We start from the raw sequence: 18,119 nt of genomic DNA on the forward strand, positions 1-18,119 counted from the left end.
TAAGATACAAAGAAAAAAATGAGTTAAGAAAATTACACCACAATAAATGATCCAAACATCATTTAGAGTACTGAAGGGATCCTTTTGTTTGAACTCAGATAATGTAAGCCTTCTCATTAAGCAGCTGCTTCCTCATTGGTTTATGACAAAATACAAGGGCAATTTCCTGTCCCCGCAACACTACTGGTTTCTCTTCTTGATACAAGCAGATTTGCCAGCCTCCTCCGTCGAGGGCAGCATCACTCCCGAAACGGGTGAGTATGAGAGTCAAGATTAGAACAAGAGTTCAAAGCAGAGAGAGGACTTTGGCACAATGATCAGCAGTGTTTGTAACATTTCATCTGGTTTGGGTTTTGTGAATGTAAGATCAGGTTTTGTAAGCGAGGTGGAGATGAGGAAGACACACGGTTTCCTCTACTTTGAGTGGTGGTAAGAGGATATCAGAACTCAAACTTAGAACTAGTCAGGTGAAGAGATGGGTATAGCAAAGGAGAGTATGTGTGCTCAGCTTTCTCTTCGGGACACAGCGTATTGCGAAACCGATGGTTTAGGAAGAGTCTCTGCCAGCCTGGATGGTATCGCTGCCTGCTACTAGTTCCTCACCAGTACAATGCTCTAGGACTCGCTTTAGATTCATCAGAAATCATGTGAGGTTAGAAATTTATTGTTTCCAGTGTCAATAAACGTCAGTGGTAACTACTTGTTAATTATGTCTCATAGTGCCAGAGACATGTGGAGACCCATTAGTAGCAAGCCCGCTTACAGGCGAAGGCAAGTGTCTCTGTGGTGCCGTATGAGAACAGTGTGCTTTTAGCTATTGTCATAGGTTATTTATATTGCTTTTAGAGCTGTGCTGTAGATTGCCTTGCAGACACTTCACAAAGTTTAAAATTAGATCATCCATCTTTTCAGTGAGGGTGGCAAAAATGGTTTCCTCAAAATTTCATTAAAGCAGCCTAAATAATATTTGGAAAGATAGAGAAAGAATGTGTTTTGTTTACCCTGTTGATTTGTAGACGCATTTCCATTGAATGAGTAAGTGCTGTCTGCAATGCTTGGCATGGTTCGCACCAGGTCCCTAGGCTACCCGGTGATGTTCTTGCAGCAGGAGGGAGAGCAGTACATTGCTGACATTAACAGATGGTGAAAGCTTTCCATGTGCTAGGTTCTTGGCCTCATAGGCAACCCAACGACATGAGCACTAACTTACGTGGGAGGAAACCAACTTGGAAGACCCACAGTTCTTTGAGCTTTCAGAACCTTTAAAAAGGCAACCACAAGCTTCTGCTGCCTCTGTTATTCAACAGACAAGATATTATCTGCTTCATCAAGCCATCCCGGCTAGTGGTTGCTCTCAGCAAGGCAGGAAGTACTTTTATAGCTAAAGAAATTCATTCTGTTGAGAACTCTAAAACCTCCCTAAAATAAGTTTCTGTCTTATGCTTTTGTAGAGAAAAACATATATTTAGTAACACAAAAAAGAGCGTGTCCCCCCCCCCCCCCCGCCGCCCCGCTCCACCTTCTATCCTTGGTTGTGGTCTCAAGAGAGGAAACTTTTATAGTTTAGGTGTTTTCCCTCAGATATGTAAGCCTACCCAAGGGTGTAATGCTGACATTCATAAGAGCCCGTCCTTAGCAAGCTCTGCGGTCCTTCATGTGGTTCAGATCATAGAGCACCATTTTCTGTCTTCACCAAGAGCTTTTCAAGAGTTCTTCAAGAAGTGAGGAGTAAATTTTCCAAGTGGTAGTTACCTGCAAATGTCTAGGTTTTGCTTCAGCTCTTGCAATTTAATTCTGTTGGGGATATAATTATAGGATGGCATCCATTTTCTTGGAATATAGAAACATGAATATGGCATCTGGTTTCAGGGATTGCTGCTGATAAGTCGTCTGTCAGTCTGAAATGTAACCTTTGTACATAAGCCATCTCTCTTCTCTTGCTCTTTTCTCCCCTCAGACTTGGTCTCTTCGGTTTGATCACAGTGTGCCTAAGTATCGATGTTCCACTTTGGTCCATCTGACACTTACTAAGCTTCACAGGTCAGGGAGATTCGTACCCCTCGTCAGTTCTAGAAATCAATCAGCGGTTGTGAACATCGCTTTTCACTGATCTCCCTTTTCTCCCTTTCTGGATCTCGAGTTACATCTGTACTGATCTTTTCCGTTTACTCTCGTGGATCTTTGCTGTTTTCCCATTTCTTTTACACTGATCATTTTTGTCTGATTTCTTTAGTTTTATGCACTATTGTTCTCTTCTAAGTAATTTTCACTGTTACATTTTTATTTCAATAAAATCTATCCTAATTTTAAAAGAAAATCTGGCTATTCGATTTTTAACATTCTCTCTCTCCTCCATTCTTCTTTCCCCCTTTTTGAGTCAGGGTTTCATTCTACAGCCCAAGCTGCTTGTAAGTTCACAGTCATCCCCCAAGTCATAGCTTCCCAAATACTGAAACTATGGAGTGAGCTATCATCCTCAGCTGCTATTTTTCTTTCTCTTCATTCATCGTGTGTTCTGATTCCATCTTTTGTTTCTTGAAACTGATTAAATACACATTTTGTGTTACATGTGTATTTGTTAATTTCTTCTAGGCATCTAGAACTTACTTTTTGTTTAGTAAACCCTTACCTTCTGTGAATCTTTCCATGACTGTTTAAATTATTTTTTATTGATTTTTATCAATTTTCATTTAAGAAAAAAGAAGTCAATTAATTTCTCAGGAAGGCTTATATGGATCATTTCCATGTGAAAAACGTTGTCAAGATGCTTTTTATCCCCAGTCACCACAGCAGTTTGATTCCACCGTTACACCTTTTATTGAGAATATTATATTCATGCAGACAGATGCATATATCCTAAGCATACAGCTTAATCAATTTTTACAAACCAAACATGTTCAAATCAAGTGTACAGCTTGACAATTTTACTAACTAGTAATGCTCAGTCAATCAGTACACATATCAAGAAACAGAATACTATCAAATTCTCAGAAGTCTCTTCCCATCCTCTTTCAGCTTTACCTGACCCTGCCACAGGCAATCACTGTCCTGACTCTTACCAGCATAGGTTAACTTCGGCTGGCTTTTATCAGATAATCAGACATGTCCTCCATTGTGTTGTTCTTGTCCACCAGCATCGTGTTATTAAGCCTCACCTTATTATTTCATGTAGGACAAAATGGAAACATCATTATTGTATAGATGTTGTTGTTGATGATGATGAGGATGATGATATATTACTTGCGGTATCTAGTCTACTGCTAATGGGCATTCTAGTTAGTGTATATTGCAAACAGTGCTCCTGCAAACATTATGATCTTAGTGCCTGCTGCTTAGCGAACCTGTGTGTATTCATTTAGCAACAACATTGCCAAATCATGTTACATATTAAAGTTTTCCAGCCCAAGGGATGTATGAATTCAGGTACTCTACATCACCACTGGCACTTGGTATTTTCTGCCTTGCATGTTATTCTGGTGAAGTGTGTTAGTGGTGTCTCATTGAGTGGTGTCTCATGTCAACCCATATTTCCCTAGTGGCTAATGAAATTGAGCCATGTAAGGAGGTCACATGAACCAAGCTAACGGTGCAGATTCAGATCCTTTCCAAGTGAGGATCTGCTATATACTATGAACACCCAGAAGAAGATTGTTTTCTTTAGCTCCTCACATTAACCAAACCAGAGGAAACTGCCAGCTTTTCTCTGTTGTCTGCAAATGTCTCTGGGACCTGTTAGTCTCTTTTCTTTTCTGGTTTGTCCTCTCCCAGAAGCCAGAGCCTCTTAGGTCTCAGTGTGTGTGATGGCAATGGAGCCCTTTCTGCCTTCATGGTATGAATTTTTGCCTCCTTTCTCTGATCCAGAGGCTCCAGTTGCCTCTTCCACCCACATCCACCTCCAGCATAGCCACAGTTTCTTGTTCACCCCCTTCCCCTCAGCTCTGCTTTCGGTTTTTCATCACAAATATTTTGCTATTGCTTTAACAGGCTGCTCTGCATGTTTTATTCATATCTTTAGGTGTGATAAAAACCAGAAGGTCTTGGGAATTTTACTTTTCCATTTTAAGAGTGAGACACATCCTGGATGTGCTTTATTCCAGTACCAGAATTGTGCTTTGTGGTAGCAGATCCTTTTGTGCCTAGAACTCATCTACACTTGGCAAGAGAATGTCACTGGTGGCTGGAATATTCTTACTGCAAACTGTCATATAAACCATCCAATCTACCAAGTGCTCCCACCAGCGAAGGAACTGGGAGCACTTCTCTATGACATCATCACTATACAAAGGAACAAATCTCAGAGCTGGATAGCTCTGAGGGTAGAAGTTGATAATCACAATGTTTTCCCAGAACGGAGGTGGTTCTGTCTCCTCAGTTATGGAGTATAAGTGAGACACAGTGAGCTACATCCCATAAAAAACAAAAAACAAACAAGAGGGAGGGAAGGCTGTCTAACTATATATTAAAGCTCAATAAGCTATATTTTAAATTCCACTTTATCATTTGTTATGGAAATATTGTCTTAATAATGTGATTTTGAAGGGCCTTATACTGATATTGTATATTAAGTTGAAACTTACAAATCATGTGACCATGTAGTTTACGTACACTTCAAAGCAATAAAATAAAGTAGCACATTTCTTATCACAACCAAATAGCTGACTTTTCAATTTTTAGCCACCAAAATGGCTTTAATGGTTTAACAAACTTTGGTTATGGTTGTTAGGCGTTATCTTGTGAGAAATATATATATAGCTCTATAAGCTAGCATCCTTTGAACAATTCTTATTTGAAATAGGCAAGATGTCTCAGTTTGATTTTATTTACTAAAGTTCATTGTTTTAATTAAATATTATTTTTGTCATTTAAAATATTTGATATCTTCAATTAATGAAAGATGGGTGCTTCAAAATCATGTTAGTGATGATGTTATATATCTTATAAACATCTAACCTATTTTAGTTCATCTTTCATTACAGAAACAGGACACTTTTAAGAGAATGCCAAAGTATATGAAAATAAAACCTGTGTACTCATATTTGCACCAAACTCCAATCTCCTGTGAGATTCAAAAGGACAAACTGAGAGGCTGTGACCTTTCAAGAAAGCTAAACAGCCCATGATATTGAGCACGAAGACTCCTGATGGTCAAATTCAGTTCAATGCTTTCAGTCACCTCCAGGGGCCTGGATTCTGACTTCTAGTGGTGAGAGTCCATGTAAAAACTTCATCTATAACCACTCTCTAAATGCATTAATGAGTTGATTAGAACTTCAAAAAACAAGGACAATCTAAAAGAAGCAAACAACAACAACAACAAAAAAAACCTCCTAGCCAAATAAATAAGTAAATAAAAGACTTTAACATTGAAAACTTAAACAAGGCAAGGCTTCTTTTCATGTTTACAGCCCAAGAAGTAATGTAATTACCACTATAAAAAAATGACGATGAACAGCACGTGTGTCGAAGAACAGCATGATCTAGATCACTATTTGTTCCCAGTGGTCTACATATTTGTGTTTATAGTCAGCGTCCCCGCCAATCTTGGGTCGTTATGTGTATCCTTTCTGCAAGCAAAGAAAGAAAATGAGCTAGGAATTTACCTCTTCAGTTTGTCACTGTCAGATCTGCTGTATGCACTGACTCTGCCCCTGTGGATCAATTACACTTGGAATAAAGACAACTGGACCTTTTCTCCCGCCTTGTGCAAAGGCAGCGTTTTCTTCACGTACATGAACTTTTACAGCAGCACGGCGTTCCTCACCTGCATTGCCCTGGACCGCTATTTAGCCGTCGTCTACCCACTGAAGTTTTCTTTTCTAAGGACGAGAAGATTTGCGTTCATGACCAGCCTGTCTATCTGGATATTAGAGTCCTTCTTTAACTCTATGCTTCTCTGGGAAGATGAAACAAGTGTTGAATACTGTGATTCGGAGAAGTCTAACTTCACTCTGTGTTATGACAAATACCCTCTGGAGAACTGGCAGATCAACCTCAACCTGTTTAGGACGTGCCTGGGCTACGCAGTGCCTTTGATTACCATCATGATCTGCAACCATAAAGTATACAAAGCTGTGCGGCACAACCAAGCCACGGAAAACAGAGAGAAGAGAAGGATCATAAAGTTGCTGGCTAGCATCACGTTGACTTTCGTCCTATGCTTTACCCCCTTCCACGTGATGGTGCTCATCCGCTGCATCTTGGAGCGCAATATGAACTTCAGTGACAAGTCTGGAAAGCAGACTTTTACGGTGTACAGAATCACAGTGGCACTGACGAGTCTAAACTGTGTCGCTGATCCAATTCTGTACTGTTTTGTGACTGAGACAGGGAGAGCTGATATGTGGAACATATTAAAATTGTGTACTAGGAAACACAATAGATCACAAGGACAAAAAAGGGACATACTTTCTGTGTCCACAAGAGATACCATAGAATTACAGATTATAGAGTAGAAGATAGAGGCAGGTTAAGTTACATGGTATTATATAATAAAAATTATGTTTTTCAAAGGAAATCTGGCATAGGAGAACCAAGCATTCTAAGTGAATACTTTATCCTACCCTAGTGGAAATATTTTAAAGGTACATTGTACAACTCCTACACTGATTTTCATTAAATAAGGTATGAAGATGTATTATTTTATAATGACTTGGGGTCATCCTTGTTGGTAGAAATTCTTTGTCTATAACCCCTAGTGTAAGAGTGTTAGTCTTTAAATCAGTGGCCATTATGTCTGATGGTTATGGTTTGGTTGTTGTCTTTGGATTTTCAGACTGTCGACCACCAGTTCTCTCATCGCTAGAAACTTGTCTCTAACAAATGCAACTACTAAATACAATTTCTAATCCATTCATTAACAATATTGAAGCCATTCCATGTACTGGGATTTCCCCCTAAGTACTGGGGTTGTGAAAGAAATGTTCTCATGAAACTTCATGAAGTTTACATCGATTGGGGAACCTAGTCACCAAGTCATATGAAGTAAAAGAAAATGGACTTTGTATTTTGGTAACTTGGTGTCTTTACATTTATAACTGAATACCTGATAGTTAGAACTGATGTAAGTTTCCATCCAGACAAATAGATATTTATAGGCAATCTTTCACCCACCCCTAGGCTTTCCTTTTGACTTAGAATATGTAAAGAATCTTGATATGGTATATCCTTTCAAATCGTCATTGTGGAATTTACCCTGCCTAGTGTTAGTTGGGCACTGTGTAGGCATTTGTTTTAACCAAAGAATTTTTGAAGGTTTTTTTTTCCTACCCTACTTTTCCCTTTGCTCTTCTCTTTCCTATATATTCTTCCTCCTCCTGCAGAAATGACCAGCTAGAAAGTGTCCTGACACCACTTTGGAGCTATGCATCATGAAACAAAAGCTTGATAATCACGAGGACCACTGTGCTCACTGCAGAATGTGTGCATATATGGTAGTAGTTTTCCACTGGTCTTCCATGATGATGTGTGTGCACAGTAGAAAGCTACATTGCCTTTGTGCCATATACCCAGGCACTGTTCATTGCATTTTTCTGCTCAAAATGCTTTCATAGAGTTAATACATTCTGTCTGCACTCCAAGACACATATATGCTTAAAGACTAAAGATACAGTATTCAAAAGAAGAGTAGCTAAAATCATTTGAGCTGCTTGGTTAATTTTGGGTAAGTTATTGGTGGCCTGTAAAAATGCATTTAAAGGTAAAAAGTCCAGAAGTAACATTTTGGCCACATATGAAAAACTCATATGTAGATTGAGTGACTTCAAGATCACAAAGATCCAGACCTTGAACCTGGAATCCTGACTTGATTTCCAGACTTGACTTGGCCCTTTATGATATTTTAAAAATACTTTTAAAAAATGATTTCTTTCTTTATGCATGAAAAATTAATAGAGTTGTTGAGGTTAGGTCAAAAGGGGGAATGAGAGGTTTATCACTAATTTATACCTCTGGAAGTATAATTCTGATAGTAATCATAGTGATCGGTTTTATATATATACACTTGCTTGGGATTTTTCTTTAGTCAGTTATAGGAAGAGACACAACAAATACAAACTTACACAACCACTGTCAAGAACATAAGATAATTAACACTAAAATGTTGATTTATCAGGTTGTAGAGTTAATTTACCTAGAGCCAGGCTGTCAAAACCTGCTAGCAACCTGTGAGCAGGGGCGGTAAAGTCAGGAGGTTTCTCATATGATTTAGAACAGACAGCACTCTAGACATGACTGAAGGCAATCAGCATCGGAAAGTTAACCCTCGGATCTTTAAAAAGACTTCCAGAGTTCCTCATTAAGATTTCCCCCATTAATCTGAAAGTCTTTCTGGGAGGGCAAAGAACTTCTAGCTGTAGCGACCTGGTACTTTTTGATAAAGCACCTAGGTTGGAAAGCCAATTCTTCCACTGACCAGTTGTTGGAAAATTTGCATGATTTTCCCAAAGCTTGTTTTCTACAAAATGCAGAAACAGCAGCTCCTGCTCTTAAGGCTTCTTTATTTTAATCTTAGGTGTGTGGGTGTTTTGCCAGCAGGTATGTCGGTATTCCATGATGGCATCTGTTTTTACCAGGCAGGCAGGAGAAAGGGGCACTGATGTGAGCTGGTAGTTACACCTGTTCTCCTCAGAACTGTGGACAGCTACCTAAGAAGTAGAAGTGTCTTCATAGAACCCTACGAGTAGATTATAGCCATGAGAACCAGTTGGAGCTGGCTCAGGACATGGCTATTATATTCTCTAGATGGTCAAACACTGGCATTCAGGCAATTCAAGGTCCTTCATGTTTTCTGGTTCTTTGGAAAATTCTCAATAGTGACAGTTCCTGGGCATTCCCCACCCCGAGGAGACGTACTGAAGGCGTCAACACACAGGTAGATATCCATTTTAATTTATTTGCATATGCAACTTCTGTTTTTTTCTTATTCAAAATGAGATTTTTTTTTTTTTTTTTTTTTTTTTTTTTTTTTTTTTTAGAAAACCAGAGAACAGACTACCTGCAGGTGGGGTTTCTTTGTTTTGTTTTGGGTTTTTATTGTTATTGTTGGTTTGTTTTTTAACCACACTTTCCCTGTCTTATTTGGGAAATCTTTATGGAAGAAAGGAATTGTAAAATACATAGCAATTAACTCCTTGTTTTGTACAACTTATAAACGTTATCTTCTTGAGAACATCTATAGCATTTTTTTTAATCCAAAGTGATGCATTCATATTCCTTTTCTCTCTGGATAAGTTAACAAAAGTCTTCCAAGGACGTTGGGTGTCCATCCTTTAGAGTAATGATAAGTAAGTCGCTACTCGCCAGATACCTCTGTTGACTTCGTTAAGCTGATTTATTTATTTTTCAGTTAGGTGAGTTTGATTTCAAAATACAACCCGTGATACAAAGCACATGGGCACCTTTTTATCTTTCTCTATCATCTCTCTCATTCTGGGTGCTTCTTTTCAACCAATCTCACACTCATCATTCTCTTATCCATGCTCAGGGCCCTGTTCTCTCCTAGCTCAACCCATCCCAGTTGCTGTGGTAACAGTTGCTACTGTAGCGCTGCTGACCCAAGAAAGCTTTGTGCTAGGAGACCATAGACTTGTCTATGAGGAACCCTTTATGAAATCAAAAGAGTCCCTGAAACAGAGACAGGAAGACAAACGTGCAGACATAACCAACAAGCTTGGTCCATCTCATGAAGACAGACAGAAAAAAAAAATCCCATGAAAACAGACAGAAAAAAAAAATCCCATGAAAACAGACAAAAAAAAATCCCATGAAAACAGACAGAAAAAAAGTCCCATGGAAACAGATAGAAAAAAAAAAATCCCTGTAAGCCTTTTAGCATGAGCTTATGCGTTTTTGTATAATGTCTAATACCAACTAACATAACACATGTTATTTTTTTTAACATCTAAAGTAATATGCCATTTGAATTCATTTGATTTTCTTGTTTAGCAATCAGCAGCTGAGGGAAACATTTGTAATATTCTCCTTCCCTCTTACTTCTTCTTTTTTTTTTTTTTTTTTTTTCCTCACTGAAAGTGTCTGTCAGGGATTTTTTGTTTGCTGGTTTCTCCCCATACTTTATCTTCTATGCAACACATTAAACAAAATTAAAATATGCAATGTATACATTAGGATGTTTTCAGCCACAGAGGTTTTTTTCCCCTCAAGACACAAGATTTTATTTTGTAACATGTCCATTTACCACATTCTCTTTTTATTTATTCTTCTCAAATACAATAACCCTGACCACCCCTCCCCTCCCTCCACTCCCCCCAGCTCTCCCCACCTCCGCTGTCCCCTAGATGAGGGGGTTATTTTAAAAATTTTTCATCTGTATATTTCCTGGAAAATGTAGTCCTATGTAAATTGTTTATTTACACCTCCTAGGTAGACACCTCTGGAAGGAAGCATCAGTGTTTTATGCATAGGAAAGCCAGCTGTATTTTCAAAGCATTCTTTCTTCCTAGAATAAAACCCAATTCATTTTAAGTTTTAAAAAAAGACATCTAAGCACTGTAATCTCATTGTTTTGGGTACTCCTTTTAAATTAAAGATGGAGCACATATATAAGCTTTGTAGTATTAATTACATTAGATGATTGCACCTTATCTTAAGAAATACCTAGAAATCAAAAAAGCAGGTCAGATATTGGGTGAGGTAGATACGATATGGCCGTTAAGATTTTTCTTCTCTCTGAAAAGTCTGATTCTTAGTACATTTGTTGATGAGTGGTGGTAATCCTGTTGGTGACCAGTAGGGGTCAATCATGTACTACCACGGAATTCTGCAGGTCTGTGTTCGCTATCACTCACAAACAAGCCTGACCTATGATGTATTTTCTTATCCAAGAAAACAGCAAACATCTTTTGTGACCAGAAAATAAAAGGCAGGACACGCCCATATTCCTTCCTCTGCTTTCTAAGAAGTTGTGTTATGAATTGTGGGTACTTTGACTTGCTTTACACTACAAATGTCATTTCAGAAGTGTTTTTACTGAGCTGGTTAAAACTAGGGAGTTCTACATGTAAAGAACATAGTCAGAATTGTTTAATCTCTCTAAGATTGTAGGTATAGGAGCTGGAGAGCTAGCTTAATGGTTAAGAGTACTTGTTACTCTTGAGAAGGACCTGGGTTCTGTTCCCAGATACCTACATAGTAGCTCATAGCTATCTGTACTCAAGTTCCAGAGTATCCTATGCTCACATATGACCTCCAAGGGCACCAGGCACACATATGGTACATATGCATACATGCAGAAAAAATACCACTCATACAAATAAAGTAAATAAATTTAAGATCTAGGAACAGATACGCCCCCCCCTCTCTCTCTCTCTCTCTGTGTGTGTGTGTGTGTGTGTGTGTGTGTGTGTGTGTGTGTGTGTGACTTCAACTGCAGGCAGTTTGCATGTGAACCTGTTATTATGAAATTACTGTGTAGAACTCAAAACGCAATTCCATGTATGTGCAGTTTTTAATTTTTAACTCATTATTGTTAGATCACAGCGCACACAAATTGACATCTGTTAGTTTTGAATTGTCTAAACCCATTCTCCCCCTCAAAGAACAGTAATGTCATCATGTTCTAATTTAACAGCATTTGCATACCATTAAACATATAATAGCCTGTAATCTGTTTTTCTCCTGCTTATAATTTCCTGATGCCTTCCATAAAGCACCACTGGATATTTACATGCTCAGAATAGGTTACAGCTCTTCAAATGATATTGCAATTAGGTGTTCACTGAGCAAACCAGGGGCTGGAGGGATGGCTCAGAGATGAACAGCCTTTGATGTACAACCCTGATGACCTGAGTTTGCATCCCAGCTCCCGTTCAACAAGCTAGATATGGTCTCACGTGTGCCTGGAACCCCAGGGCTGCAGGCAGTGTGGAAACAAGAGGGCCACTGGGGCTTGTGGAAAGCCAGTCTAGCGGATACACACAAGCTCCAGATTTGGGGAGACCATGCCTTAAAGGAATAAAGCAGAAAGTGATAGAAGAGGACCCCTCCCCAAATGTCTTCTGGTTTCTATGCATACATGCACAGACACACACACACTTACATACACCACACAGGTATCTTTTTCACACATACACACAAGCAAAACATATATGCACTACAAGTAAATAAATAAACTAGAGCCTCCGGATTGTTCAGTTCCATCTTTCAAATAAAAATATCCACTTTATTAATTGGGAAATGTGCACTATTTCAAACTCAACATAACCAAGAAAATTTTCTAACTTCCTTGTGTCATGAAAAAATATTTCCATATCTCAATATTTTAAAGTTCTTGGATGTTTGGCTGAGCTTGGAAATATCCTTCGAAGAGAATTCATTTCAGAATTATCCTAAAATTTCTGGTCCTGTCTCCAAGACTTGTTGACACTAAGAAATGATACAACTGGAAGCCATTGGAAATTTAGGACTAGCTCCTAACTTCACCCTGGAAAGGAATGTGCGTCAGGGCACTCTCCTGAGTGATTACAATTCTTTTTGAGTGAGTATGTTAATTGATGGGACAGAGAAAGGATGGTATAATTCAACAGCTGTGGGAGTTGATTCCAGAAACCACTACAGATATTTGTGTCTGAGCTGGAATTTTTTTTTAAGATCGTAAGGACAATAAGCTTTAAATGATTTTCCATTTAGAAGAGACCCTCTCTTAGAAGACTTGCTGTATGCTGAAGTAGAACAGTAGGAACACAATGTCAATGATGATTCACTTATCTTACATTGATAGTAGTGGGTGTGCTGAGGTGGATTTCCAGCCATAGCTAATGCTTACTCATGAAAGCTATTTTCAGTGTGGTTCCCTCAACAAGTCAAATTTTTAAAAGTTATTTTTTCTTATGTAGGGGGGTGTTTTGCCTGCATGCATGTCTGTGCCCTACATGTGGGCCTGGTGCCTGAGTAAAGTCAGATCTCCTGGAATTAGAATTACAGATAGTTTGTGAGCCATTATGTTGGTGCTGACAATTGAACTCAGGTCCTATGGAAGAGCAGTCAGTGCTCTTAACTTCTGAGCCATTTCTCCAGCCCCCCTCCCAATTTTTAATAATTCACAGATACACCAAATGCATTGTAATCTCTACATGGTGGCTTCCATCTCTGTTGATGGCATCACAAAAAAATGCTATTGCATTTTCTCTGTCAACTGCAGCTTGCAGACCGCATGCTGGGCTATGGGAAATTCCACCTCAGTCATTACTGAACGGTCCTTCCTCTTTGAGGTTTACACCAGAGAAGAGGGATTTATAAGTTGCTAAGAAATGAAGAAGCGGGCCTTTGATTTGTATCTTCCTATACTTATCACCATGACAGTGAATTTTAGTTTTCAGTGATCCTGTCAATATCACTGGTTACTTCCCACCTCCCTGAAAATCTCGGCATGGGGCTCATTGGCAAAACTGGGAAGGATCCAGGGTACAGACACTTTCCCGTGAATCATGTATTTCCAAATAAGATGTGTCTCTTTGGGGGGTGACCAACTGCCACAGGCCTGTGGTTTTCAGCTTGAGGGATGGAGCATGTAGTTAGTAGCTAAATTAGTCAGCTGAGTCTCGTGGCCACAATGAGTGATTCAGTGGTAGGTATGTGACTCGAGTTGCTTACATGCTCGAAAGGTTCTCTCTTTAGATCTCCGTGATGCAATATGCCACTAAGATGCCTGAAATATTTCTGGTCATTTTGTTATCACGAAATAACATGTGGGGGAAAAGAAAACTCAAAGAACCCAAAGGCTGAAGCTGAATCCTAATGATGTGGTGAGTCTGTGCATACGACAGTGACTTGAACCAAGTAGAATTTGTCATTTAATCCAATCTGAGTCAGATTTTTTCTATTGTATCCCCAAAGTCCCTAGTGGAATTTGGAACGTGGAAGTGAGGGTGATGTTGTAGCCTCTCATTGTTGAATAAGCAGGGCAAGAATGGTCCAAGCGAAACAAGGACATGTCCAGCCCATAGAGTTAGCAGCCCTCATTAAGCTATATCAAGAGCCGTTGTAAACCATTGTCTGTGATATCCTGGGTATTAGGGTTTGAATGTGAGACATCTCCCACAGGCTCATGTGTTTGAGCATGGTGGTGGTGTTACTTTGGTAGTTTCTGGAATTATTTGGATAGAAAGTCCCCAGTCGGTGGTGCTATTTTGGTTGTTTGTGGGACCTTTGGAATATATAAGGCCTACCTGTTGAAGTATATCCCTAGGATAAATCCTTGAAGGTTGTATCAGCCCTAGGTTTAGGCATGAATGCTCTCTCACTCTGATCCATCACAATGAAGGAATTTCCAACATGCACCCCTGACTTCCATGAAATCTGCCACGCCCTCACCATTCATAGATTCATCGTAGAATTCCCTGAAAGGTAAGCCAGAACAAACCACTCCCTCCCTGTCACTTACGTCAGGCATTTTAGCAAAGCAATGATGAAAGCAACAGCGCATCTGGCATAAGACAATGTCTTTCAAGAGTTTTCTGTTATGGAATTGTTAGGTTAAAAACATCAAAAAGAGAGAACCTCTCAACTTTACTCATTGCTGTGAGCAAATTCCTATGAAGGAAGGCATTAAAGGAAAAGGGGCTTCTGACATACATTTTGAAAGGAGGATACAGTCTGTCATGGCAGGAAAGTGTGGTTGCAGAAGTCTGAGGCAGCTTATCCCATTATGTCTGCAGTCAGGAAGCAGAGAAAGGACCAGGCACTGGCCTGCTCTCAGTGAATCACTTCTTCCAGGAAGGCTACACCTTCTAATGATTCTACAGCCCTCTGAAACAATGCTACTAGCTAAGGGCCAAGTGTTCAAGTGCAGACAGCTTTGAGCGATATTGCACATTCAGACTCCATTTTGTTCTTGGCCCCTTATAGGATCATGGCTATACCATAATGTAAACTGCATTCATCTATCTTTAAAAGTCACCATAGACTTTTAATAGTCACACCACCACTCAAAAGGCCAACGTCCAAAATAGCAACCTCTTAACATGAGCCTATGTAAAATCAAAACACCAGTTACATACTTCCAAGAAGGTAACTAGGATTAGACTGGCTTCTGTTGGGCAGGGCAGGAATCCAAACCTCCGCAGCAACTCCCAGAGGTTGATGGGAAAGGGAGAGAAATGAGGGCAAATGGGCCATCACGGACCACGGTGGGAGGGAAACCATGGTGTGACATAGGCCCAGGGCCAGGAGGAAAAGGCAGCAGAACTGAGAAAATGTGCCGTTCTAGTGAGGACAAAGATGAGGAGGCATAACAAAAGGAGGACACGAGTCATCCGGGACACTAGACCACAACTACACAGACTGTGGGCGTCAACAGCCAGTGACTGTGTAAAGAATGCTTAATGAATAGATAGGGTGCCTTCTGAAAGCACAGTAGCAGAATCAGCAAGTAAACCTCAGCCCTTTCCTACTGTGCAAGGAAGGCAAGCTTTCTGGTTCACCTAAGAACCATTGTATCAAGCCTTCCCCTAGAAAGGCTCCACAGAGCCATAGTCATCTGAGATGAGAAATAGTACCAAGAAAGTATTGTGATGGTTAACATCATCAACTTGACAAGACCCAGGATCACTGGGGGCACCTGTGAGGGGTTATCTAGTTTGTCTTAACCGCAGGGCCTGTCTATGGGAGATTTTCTTGACTACATTCATTGAGGTGTGAAGACTTACCCTGAATGTGAATGGCATTTTCTTTTGATGTCCAAGATATAAGGGGGTCTGAGAGAAAGTCGTTTTGCTTTTTGCATGCTTACCTCTGTGGCTTGTGCAGGAAGGAGTTCATCTGCCCTGTTGCTACCACTGTCCATAGTCACTACTGCTGTGGACACTTTTCCCAGATATCGGACCCAGCTTCTATGGCCTCCCAAGACGGAAGACCTGGGACTTTCCAAGAAGTCTTGAGGCCTTTAGTGCCCAATTGGGACTGCTGAGACATTAAGCCTCATGGACTGAGCAGCTCCTGAGTTCACAGCCTCTCCAGGGTGAAGACAGACATTGTTAGACTACCCCAGCTCACATGTAGGCTAATTCAACAATCTTTCTTTGTATGTATTCATTCTATCGGTATGTTCCTCTAGAGAACCCTGACTGATACTGACATGAACTTTCAATCAGACTCACTATTTATCCAAAAGATACTAAGCCAAGCCTTTAAGAGACTGTTTTATCTGAGAGAATAAAATACCTTCTATGAAAAAGGTTTTTTTTTTCTACATCATCAGTAGAGATGGTTTCAGGAATGGTGGCAGCAGCATTTTTCTCCCATCAGAATGTGGAATGTATAAATATGTGACCTCAATTCAACCCATCTTCAGCCAATTATTCAAGGCTATCCCACTGTGTTTACATAAGCCTAGTTTATTTAATCTAAAATTTCATCTCCTAGAAAACAATAGCAAAAATTAAGACTACTATGAGTAGCCCAGAAACAATGCCCTGGCCAGTGGGTGGTGGGGAGATGAACCCATGAATAATAAGGAGCATTAACCACGCTTCAAAATGTACCTCCACCTTTATTTCTAAACTCTTTTGCTTCTCTGGCATCCATGTGATGAAAATGAATGCAGTTTCCTCCAAAGAGGAGACAATAAAGAGCAATGGTGAGAATAACAGTGCTAAGCATCTGGTTTCTGATAGCCACAGAATATTTATTTATTCATTTGAAGTGCTGGTTAGAGTCTAAGGGAGACACCGTGGAGTTGCATAGTGTACCCGGTTGAATGAACTGGAGGGAGAAGATGAGGTTGGATCTCTCAGGCACCTCAACGGGGCTAACAAGGGCTGGGTTTGGTCAGTGTTTGCAGTGGCCTTCGTTATGTGGATAGCAGTGGCTGCCTCTCTGCTGGAGTGGATGTACTGGGAATGGAGGACAAGCTCACTCTGAGCTAAGCTTTCTTTAGTTCCAATGGGGGTGGGAGATTGTACATTGTCCTTTTCATGTGATAAGCTCTAGAAAAGCTTTTGAAGAACATCTGGGGGCTAGTTAGGTGGCTCAGTGGGTAAAGCACTTGATGAGCAAACATGAGGCCCTGAGTTCTGATCCCTAGCAGCCCCCTAAAAATCCAGGAATAACAGCACATGCCTGTCACCTTAGTCTTGGAGAAGCAGAGTCAGGAGGATCACAGGGACTCATTTACTAGCCAGACTAGCCAACTGGTGAACTCCTGCTTCAATAGAAACTCTGTCTCAAAAACTAAGATGGAGAAGAGAGAGACTGAAGAAGAGATTTCAATATCTACAAGCACACTGACACACCTACACACACACACACACACACACACACACACACACACACACACATAGATTAAAATATATCAAGTCCCTCCAACTAGGAGGGATAGCTTTTGTTCCTACTGGACACTCTTCTGAATGAAGGTGAAATATCATATTATCTATAAAAAATACAACCAATCTGGGAAGATGGCTCTGAGGCACTTGCTACTTAAGTATGAGGACTAGAGTTCAGGTCCCCAGAAACCAAGGAGAAGCCAGGCATGCATAGTGGCCTCCTGAAATCCCACCTAAGACAGGGGGTTCCCCAGGATAAGCTAGTTAACTACACTAGCTGGAATTGGCAAGCCCTAGGTTCAGGAAGAGGGCCTGCTCTAAAAAATAAATAAATAAATAAAGGGGAGAATGATTGAGGAAAACATCTGACGTCAGTTTTAGGCGTCTACACATGTGGAAACAAACAAGCACACAGATGTGAACCCATATGCAGGTGTGCGCGCGAGAGCACACACACACACACACACACACACACACACACACACACACACACACGCACGCACGCACGCACATCACATTATGGTGAAATCATAGGCACTGGCTTGCCAACAGTTGACCACATCATTCACATGGTGCATGGGGCTTCTTTGTGATCTGAGAGGATGGGACCCACTGTTCATTCATTTACAAATGATCTGACCATTCCCTAGGTCTATATGAGTTTAAAAAAAAAAGTGACATGAGCTCAAGCATGAAATGCTGATTACTCTCTTGTCCTGACTGAAGAACATAAGATAACCAGCTACTTCACAATAGAATTGTACCAATGGGGGTATCTTGCCAGGCCAGTCATTATTGTAGCCCTTAGGGATAACTGCTGGGTAAGATTTATTCTTCTCC

At 40.2% G+C, this 18,119-nt stretch overlaps 1 protein-coding gene across 1 annotated transcript; it reads left to right on the forward strand.

Moving 5' to 3' along the window:
• Positions 1–143: 143 nt before the first annotated feature.
• Gpr65 (G protein-coupled receptor 65) lies at positions 144–8,939 on the forward strand. Its single transcript, XM_006989852.4, has 2 exons — positions 144–254; positions 4,977–8,939. The coding sequence occupies exon 2, from the start codon at positions 5,439–5,441 to the stop codon at positions 6,450–6,452; it is 1,014 nt and encodes a 337-aa protein (XP_006989914.2). The 5' UTR covers positions 144–254; positions 4,977–5,438; the 3' UTR covers positions 6,453–8,939.
• The last annotated feature ends 9,180 nt before the right edge of the window (positions 8,940–18,119 follow it).

The sequence above is a fragment of the Peromyscus maniculatus genome, chromosome 14 (genome assembly GCF_049852395.1).
Source record: "Peromyscus maniculatus bairdii isolate BWxNUB_F1_BW_parent chromosome 14, HU_Pman_BW_mat_3.1, whole genome shotgun sequence".
NCBI lineage: Eukaryota > Metazoa > Chordata > Mammalia > Rodentia > Cricetidae > Peromyscus > Peromyscus maniculatus.

What these genes read in the sequence shown, in the direction of transcription:
- Gpr65 (XM_006989852.4), top strand. Translation starts at nt 5,439, where the DNA reads ATGACGATGAACAGCACGTGTGTCGAAGAACAGCATGATCTAGATCAC.